At 37.3% G+C, this 9,650-nt stretch overlaps 1 protein-coding gene across 1 annotated transcript; it reads right to left on the bottom strand.

Moving 5' to 3' along the window:
* LOC100739286 (olfactory receptor-like protein OLF4) lies at window positions 8,470-9,426 on the bottom strand. Its single transcript, XM_003480771.1, has one exon. It carries the CDS (start codon window positions 9,424-9,426, stop codon window positions 8,470-8,472), a length of 957 nt encoding a protein of 318 aa, XP_003480819.1.

Below are 9,650 nucleotides of genomic sequence, written 5' to 3'. Positions count from 1 at the left end.
GAATACTTAATGTGAGAGAAGATACTGTGAAATGCATGTCTCTTGAGCTGCTATTGCAGGGTAATATATATCTCCATGAGTCTGTACTCTACTAATAAATACAGAACATGCTCAAATTCTCCCCATATTAATTTTGTAAAAATGCGCTTACTTCACTGCACTTGCATCTAAACCTACTACTCAATTTTCCTACTCATCTTAACTGCAAAACTCCTCACATATACTCTAATTTTTATTGGAATCATTTTATACCTTCAAATCCTTCTTTAGTTTCATCCAACAGGATTTCTATTCACATTACTTAGTTGTCAACAGTGATCTTTGTATTGCTGAATCCAAGAGACATTTGTGCTTTAACATATTAACAAAGTGCTTATATGTTGATTTGTCAACCAACCAACAAACATGGCTATCCCTTGGCTCTGCTAGGCTTATTAGCATCTCAGTGACCTCAACTGAAATTTTTTATCTTCCATTCTCTCTGATTCTTACTTGAAATAGCTATGGGTTCCCAGACTCACCTGGAAAGGTACTCTGAGAGCAAGTTCTCTTTAGAATCTGAACCCCTCCCTGATAGTTGATAAAGGAGGCCAAATCTGTGTTACCAGAGAAGATATCAGGAAAGAGTGAATAGTGAATCCCCAAGACAGACTCAGGAATCCATTTTTGTGTCTATATATATTGGCCTATAACTTTCTTTTTTGGTAATATCTTCATCTGATTTTGATTTTAGGGTGATGGCAGTTTCATAGAATGTCTTTGGGAATGTTCCTTCTTCTTCAAACTTTTGGAAAATTTTAAGGAGGATGGGTATAAATTCCCCTTTGTATGTTTGGTAGAATTGGCCTATGAAGCCATCTTATCCTGGGCTTTTATTTGTAGGGAGTGTTTTTATTACATATTCAATTTCATTGCTAGTGATCTGTCTGTTCAGTTGATCTATTTCTTCTTGATTCATTTTGGCAGGCTCTAAGCCTTTAGAAAGTTGTCCATTTCTTCAAGATTGTCAAATTTGGTGGCATACAATTGTTCAAAGGATTTTCCTATGGTTTTTTGTATTTCTTCTGTATCCATTGTGATTTCTCATTTTTCATTTCTTATTTTATTGATTTAGAGTTTTTCTCTCCTCTTCTTGGTGAATCTGGCAGAGGTTTGTTAATTTTGTTTACTGTTTCAAAGAACTAGCTCTTGGTTTTATTGATTTTTTTTTCTCTTGTTTTTCAAATATCTAGCTTAATGATTTCCTCTCTGATCTTTATGATTTCATTTCTTCTGCTGACTTTAAGTTTTGTTTGTTCTTCTTTTTCTAATTCTTTTAGGTAGTAGATTAAGTTTTCAATTTGAGATTTTTTTTTATTTTTTGAGGAAGGTCTGTATTGCTATGAATTTCCCTCTGAGCACTGTTTTTGCAGAATCTCATAGATTTCGAGTGATTGTGTCTTCATTATCACTTGTCTTGAGGTATTTTTTAATTTCCTTCTTGATTTCCTCATTGATCCATTGGTTTTTTTAGTAGCATGTTGATTAGTCTCCATGTGGTGTGTTTTTTCTCATTTATTTTCCTGTGGTTGATTTCTAGTTTCATTCCATTGTGAAGATACTTGAAAGAATTTCTATGCTCTTAAATTTGTTTCCCTGTTTTTTAAGTTTGTTAATCCCTTCCTATATTGATGACTGTAATGTCCTCTTCTTGAATGGATCCTTTTATAATTAAATTGTGTGCTTCATTGTCTTTCTTTATGGCCTTCATTTAATGTCGATTTTTTTTTTTGATCTGAGTATTGCAACACCTGCTTTTCTGTCTTGTCCATTAGCATGAAATATATTTTCCCATCCCCTCACTTTTAGCCTGTAGGTGACCTTTGCCCTAAGTTGAGTCTCTTACTTTTTTACCCAATCCATCACTCTGTCTTTTCATTGAATCATTCCGTCCATTGATATTTAAGTTAATTATCTTAATTTTATTTTATTTTTTTACTTTAAAATTTTTTTTTAAATTTTTGATTTTTTAGGGATGCAGTCATGGCATATGGAGGTTCCCAGGCTAGGGGTCCAATTGGAGCTATAGCTGCTGGTCTATGCTATGGCCACAGCAATACCATATTTGAGCTGTGTCTGTGAACTCCACCACAGTTCATGGCAATGCTGGATCCTTAACCCACTGAGCAAGGCCAGGGATTGAACCCACAACCTCATGGTTCTGAGTTGGATTAGTTTTCACTGCACCCTGATGGGAACTCCTTAAGGTAATTATTGATAAATATGTATTTATTGCCACTTTAAGGTTTGTTTTCCATTCATTCTATGTTTCTCCTTTGTTCCTTTATTTTTTTTGGGTTGGATGATTTCCTTTTATTTTATGCTCAGTACTTTTCCTTCAAATTTTATGAACATAATGTTTGCTTTTATTTTGTGGTTTTCCTGTTTTTTAAGTTTTTTAACCCCTTCCTATATCTGTTGTCTTTAGCCTGATAGTCATATAGGCTCAAACACATTCTTAAAAAAAGAGTCTAGATTTTCTTACTTTCCTTACTCTCATTCTATGATTTTGAAGTCCTTTTTTAACATCTTCCTTTTTGTCCTTTTTCTGTTCCTTGTGTTCCTCGTCACTTTTACAGTAGGTTTTTTTTTTTCTTTTAGATTCATATATTGGATTATTTAAGTTATTGCTTTCCAATTGTGATTTCCTCCATCCTGTTTTTCTTACTTCTCTTTTTTTTTATTTAGAAGAGCCCTTTCAGTATATCTTTTGGAATGGGTTTAGTATTGCTGTACTCTTATCTTTCATTTGTTGGAGAAATTTTGCTTATTTTAAAAGATATTCTCACTGTGTAGAGGATTCTAGGCTGCACATTTTCCCTTTTAGAACTCTGAATATATCTTGCCACTGTCTTCTAGCCTGTAGTGTTTTCTGCAGAGAAATAAGCTGATAGCCTTATGGTGGTTTCCTTATACTTAAAGCTTTGTTTTTCTCTTGCTGTCTTTAGAATCCTCTCCTTATCTTTTGGCATTTTTATTATAATATATCTTGTTGGCCTGTTTGGGTTCAACTTGTTTGGGGCTCTCTGTGATTCTTTATCCTGATATCAGTTTACTTTAGATTTGGAAAGTTTTCAGCCGTAATTTCCTCAAATATATTTTCAATCCCCTTTTCTTTCTCATCTTCTGGAATTCCTATTATGTGTAGTTTGGAATTATATTATATACATTTAATATTCTTTCTTATATTATCCCACAGATGTCTCATATCAATTTTGTGTTTTTTTTTTAAATTTGGTTTTCTCCCTGCTGTCCTTATTGGGTGATTTCCACTATTCTATCTTCCAAGTCACTGATTCATTCCTCTGCATTATTCATTCTGCTTTTTACTAGCTTTAGCTGTTAATGTCTCTGCAAATGAATTTTCTATTTTTTCTTGGTTCCTCCTTATATGTTCTCATTCCTTTCTAAAGTAATCTGCATTACTATTTATATCCACACTTAAATCCTTCATACTCATGCTTAATTCCTTCTGTATTTTCACTATCTCCCTTTTGAACTTGCTGTCTATTAGACTACAGAGGTCTGTTTCAGTGTTTGCTGCTTCAGGTAAATTCTCATGTTCTTTTAACTGGGAATATTTGCTAAGCTTCTTCATTTTGCTTATATTATTCTTTTTGTTTGTTTGTTTCATTCACATTTTATTTTTATTTTTTTTAATTTTCCCACTGTACAGTAAGGGGGTCAGGTTATCCTTACATGTATACATTACAATTACATTTTTCCCCCACCCTTTGTTCTGTTGCAACATGAGTATCTAGACATAGTTCTCAATGCTATTCAGCAGGATCTCCTTGTAAATCTATTCTAAGTTGTGTCTGATAACCCCAAGCTCCCGATCCCTCCCACTCCCTCCCTCTCTCATCAGGCAGCCACAAGTCTCTTCTCCAAGTCCATGATTTTCTTTTCTGAGGAAATGTTCATTTGTGCTGGATATTAGATTCCAGTTATAAGTGATATCATATGGTTGGTTTCGAAAGATGTGGTATATATACACAATGGAATACTACTCAGCTATAAAAAAGAATGACATAATGCCATTTGAAGCAACATGGATGGAACTAGAGAATCTCATCCTGAGTGAAATGAGCCAGAAAGACAAAGACAAAATACCATATGCTTATATTATTCTTTAGGGAAACCAAGGTGTAGCCTTGGAGGGCTATTTCTATGCAATTGTGCCCCTTTGTATTTTGTGGGGTGTTACTATTTATTTTTGGAGTGGGAGTTTGGATATTTATCTCTTTCTTTGGTGTGAGCCAGCTATTATCCTCAGCGTCCTGAGTGTATTTCCAGGGAGAAGGAGGCAATGGCAGGGCTAGTGGTCAGTGCCTTGTTGCAGGCTCTTGACAGTAGCAAGAGCCTGAAGGAAGGTGGCACAGTCTACTCCTAGTTGCAAGGTCCTGGGAAGTGGCATTGATCAAGCATGTGTCCTTACAGCCCAGAGCATTTGGCAGTGGCAGTAGCAGGGTTGATGTGTTACCAGGGGAGTGAGAGCAACAATGGTTGGTGCTGGTTTGTAGTAACCACTGTTTTGTCAACCTCTGAGGTTTCTGGAACCACAGATGGAGCCTGTTCACAGACTCCTAGTGCTTTCTGAAATAACTGCTGTGGTTTTTCCCTGCCATCAGTAGATCATGCAAGGGGCACCATGTCATGTTCAGTGCCCCTCCCCCACAGTCCTTAGCCCACACAAGAGGTGCCCAGCCACCTGTAGATGCACAAGAAGCATCTGGTCTTCTGTTACCTGAACAAGTGCCCTCTTTCCACCCTCAGTCTGCACAAAGGTGCCCTGCCTTCAGAGAGCCTGTGCACATGCAGGGGGGTTCCTATGGTGGTCCAGCCTTTCTTCTCTCACCCTCCCCAACAATGGTGCCTTGCTTTTCCTGCAGGCCCAGTTCTCCTCCTAGGTTCCCCTGGCTGTGGCATTCTGCTTCCCAGCCTGTGGCACATTGCTCCTAGCCCCTCAGGCTGTCTCCACACAGCCAACCCTAGTCCTTTTCATGGAACTGACCTCAGGAGTCTAAGTCTCAGTGCTGAGTACCCTGCCCGAGCATTTCAGCCTGTGGTATCTGGAGAAGTGGTGCAGATGATCTATGTGGCTCTCTCTCTGTTTTTCCCTCCTCAGTCAACCTGCTGTGCTTTTCTCAGTGACTTTGTGGACCCTCAGTCTTGGCTGATCTCCCTGCCAGTTAGATGGCTTCATTGGGTTTAGGTTCCTTTTCTCTTTCATGGCTCCCTCTTAGGAATGCTGGTCCCATCCTGACTCCTTCTCTCTCTCTTTTTCTTTTATTCTACCCAGTTATGTGGAGGGTTTCTTTATCTTTTTGGAGGTTTAAGTTCTTCTGCCTGAGTTCATTAGATGTTCTGTGTGAATCATTCTACACGTAGATGTGTGTGTATTTTTTTAATGTGTTTGCGGGAGAGGGTGGGCATTATGTCTTACACCTCCACCATCTTGATCCTTCTCGCTGGAAGCATTTTATACCTCTCATTCCTTCTTCTAATTGGGCTTCCTTTGTCATAACTAAGTTGAAAATTTGATGCTGAAATGCTGAATATAGCACTAACTTCTCTTTTGTTCATCATAAATAAACACATTAACAAATTAGGCAAGCAAAAAAACAACTACAGTGATTTAATTAGGCTCTAGGTTAAGCAAGATTGGCTCTCAGGTGACCTCAGGTAAACATTTTCAGCTTACATTCTCTCTGACCCATTCCTAAAGTGTCTACTGGGCTTTCAGACTCACCTAAATGTGAGCTTTAAAAAGGCAGTATCCAAGTGGGAACAAACTCATCCCTGACTGTTGATGGAGATTGAAATCTTTCCCCAGATGTGACAGCAGGAAGGAGTCAATCATTACTCCCACTGTTATATTTAGAACACTCAAAGACCAACAGTGTATCACCCAGCTTGGATTGTGACAGGGAAGAATTTAGCTCCCTGTATCTGTTCACGAGGCACATTTCCCTCTTGATACTCCAACTTTATAAGTATACAATTTCACAGGAGACAGTGGTATGGACAGCAAGGAAAATTTACAATTGATTCTCTGTTCCCTAGAGACCAGTTTAGAAGTCAGGTGAACTAAGTTTTTGTTACTCTGTCTCCATGAATTCTCCTGCCATTTATCCTTCTGAACCTCACAACATATATCCCTAATTTTACATATCACCTTTTTCCCATATATTCATTTCAGGATTGACACAGGGATTTTTTTTCTGTCTTTGATATTTTGAGTAACATGGCCATAAAACATGGAGATGCAGACACTTATTCTGCAAAATATACAAGGAGCCCAACAACTCAACATCAAAAAACCAAACAACCCGTCCAATAAAATGGGCATTTTTCCAAAAAGACATACAAATGCCCAATATACACATGATAAATGTTTGACATTGCTACCTATTAGAGAAATTCAAATCAAAACCACAATGAGCTATGGCCTCACACTGGTCAGAGTAGCTATCATCAGAAAGTCTACAAATAATGTGTTGGAGAAGGTGTGGAGAAAGAGGAATCCTCCTAGATTGTTTGAGGGAACGTATTCCTCCTACATTGTTTGAGGGAATGTAAATTGGTACAACTGCTATGGAGAACAGTGTGGAGGTTCCATAAAAGACTAAATATTGAAGTATCATATGATGCCGCAACCCCACTCCTTAGAAATATATCCTAGGCATATATCCTGAGAAAATGATAAATCAAAAAGATACATACACCCCAATGTTCATTATAGTACTCTTTACAATAGCCAGGACATGACATCAACTGAAGTGTCCATTGACAGATGAATAAGTAAAGAAGATGTGGTATATTTATGCAACAGAAGATGACACAAACAAATGAAAAGATATACCATGCTCTTTGATTAGAAGAATCAACATTTTCAAAATTGCTATAGTGCCTAAGTTTTCTTTTTACACATAATTTTAAAAATGACTTCATTTATATTCCTTTCCAGATACCCAGGGGAGCTTGAAATGGACATGGATGTTTGTGTACAAAAATGGCTAATCCTGAATTATATGAATAGGCAGGAATTTAAGTTCTTTTCTGAGTTAGTTTTGATCATGAAATATTGAAGAAATATCTTCTATAACCTAAGAGCTATAGAGTGGATGATATTTTCTATTCATATCTCATTTTTATGACAACGTTTAGAGTGGATGAGATATTTTATTTAGAACAATGGAAAAGGTCATAGTTGAGGCATCACAGGATGTTTTCAAGAACAGTAAGGTACCTCAATAAAAAACATAAAACAGGATAATCTACCCTTCACCTCAATGAATAAATCTCCTTATACATTGACACCAGTGTTCCATACTTCAATGAGTTGAGGTGAAGCTTGAGGAGAAATTTCAATCATATTAATACAAAGTATAACTTGAAATTTACTTCATTATATTCAATGTCATCTCTGACTTGAATGCCATATTAATTCATTCTATTTGTTGATATTTATGTTTCTGTGTAGAGTATACTGGCATACACATATTGGATCATGAGCTTTGCCATTGACTGTGGTAGACAATCTAAACAGAGAACCTGGTAAGAGAACAGAATTCTAATTAGGATAATAAAACCCAATGAATTGTTATTAAATGCACTTGTGCATTAAATGTTATGTTATCAGGGACACATTAAAGAAGTGATATATAAAATAATGATGGGGGAGTTCCCGTCGTGGCGCAGTGGTTAACGAATCCGACTAGAACCATGAGGTTGCACGTTCGGTCCCTGCCCTTGCTCAGTGGGTTAGGGATCCGGCATTGCTGTGAGCTGTGGTGTAGGTTGCAGACGCGGCTCGGATCCCGCGTTGCTGTGGCTCTGGCGTAGGCCGGTGGCTACAGCTCCGATTCAACCCCTAGCCTGGGAACCTCCATATGCCACGGGAGCGGCCCAAGAAATAGCAACAACAACAACAACAAAAAGACAAAAGACAAAAAAATAAATAAATAATGATGGGCTTGGAAGTGAAAAACCATGGTATCCAATTTTTCCTCTTCTATAATGTTATAAACATGGACAAGTTGCCAAGTTTAGTTTTTTTTCCCATTGCAGTGGCAACACATTACTATTCTTCTAGTAAAGCTAAAGATGCATTACCTGGAGTGACATTTGTCATTTGAGAAGAAAGTATTCTTAATAAAGCCTCACTGTTTCATGAGATAAATGGGACTTTCCAATTTTTTCATATCAAATTTTGGGAATAAAGTAGGAAAAGCAAGAAGAAGGAAGAAGGGAAAACTGTTGGATATCTGAGAGAGAATGTAGTTTAATAAAGTATGCAATTGTATAGAGTAGCTGAACATGAAAATTCCAGGAAATAAATAAAAGAGCAACTTCTATATCCAAAATCTGATTAAAGAATCACAACTACTGACTTGGAGGCTTTGAACCTTAGAATCATGGGCATTTCTACAGACCCAGAATAAATTTCCTTTTTAGAATTGTTATCATGAAGACTCTTTTCAAAGCCCCTTTTATGTCCTTGCTCCTCAAACTGTAGATGAAGGGGTTTAGCATGGGTGTGACCACAGTGTATATAACCGAGACTGTTGCATTTGATTGTGAGCTGGGGGTAGCAGCAGAGCTGAGGTACACGCCTATGCTCGTACAAAAAAATAAGGATACAACTGAGAGGTGAGATGCACAGGTAGAAAATGCTTTATATTTCCCTTGAGCTGATGAGATTCCATGTATAGAAGAAATTATCTTAGAATAAGAGTAAAGGATACCACCCAGGGGACCAGCACCCAAAAGGACACTTGCAAAATACATTACTATGTTATTAAGAATGGTGTCAGAACAGGCAAGTTGGATGATCTGACTGAGATCACAAAAAAAGTGGGGGATTTCCACATCTGTGCAAAAAGAAAGCTTCAGTGACATTAAGCTTTGTAACAAGGAATTCAGGATACTCATGATCCAGGACACCAGAAGCAGGAGTCTACAGAATTGGGGATTCATAATGACTGTGTAGTGTAGTGGGTGACAGATAGCCACACACCGGTCATAGGCCATCACTGTCAGGAGAAAGATGTCTAACACTGCAGAGAATATGAAAAAATAAATTTGTGTGATGCAGCCTTTATAGGTTATAACTTTGCTCTGGGTCTGGATGTTCCAGAGCAGCTTTGGGATTGTGGTGGATATAAAACAGATGTCTACAAATGACAGGTTGGAGAGAAAGAAGTACATGGGTTTGTGGAGTTGGGCATCTGAGCTGACAGCCAGAATGATGAGCAGGTTTCCAAACACAGTGATCAGGTAAATGGAAAGGAAAAGTCCAAATATCAGGAGCTGCCATTCTGGTTCCTCTGCAAATCCCAGTAGAAGAAATTCTGAAATTCGTGTATCATTATCTGGTTCCATAATGTTTAAGTGACTTTGAGGAAAGAAGGAAGTGATATTACTAATATTTACACAACTTGCATTACTTATATATTTGAAAAGCTACAACTTACATTTTGCAATTAAGAATCTAATTTTTAAATTTTGTATATGGATCTGGGCTTCTTTAGTGTCTTCTGTGTCATTTCTGACATGAAATATTTATTCCAATAAGCTTTTTCTCTAAGAAGTTATAATATTATTCA

Source organism: Sus scrofa, chromosome 2, assembly GCF_000003025.6.
Source record: "Sus scrofa isolate TJ Tabasco breed Duroc chromosome 2, Sscrofa11.1, whole genome shotgun sequence".
Lineage (NCBI taxonomy): Eukaryota > Metazoa > Chordata > Mammalia > Artiodactyla > Suidae > Sus > Sus scrofa.
The sequence above is the reverse complement of the archived record's forward strand: the minus strand, read 5'-3'. Positions and strand labels throughout refer to the sequence as shown.

Coding starts and splice junctions, on each gene's coding strand:
- LOC100739286 (XM_003480771.1), bottom strand. CDS start 9,426: ATGGAACCAGATAATGATACACGAATTTCAGAATTTCTTCTACTGGGA.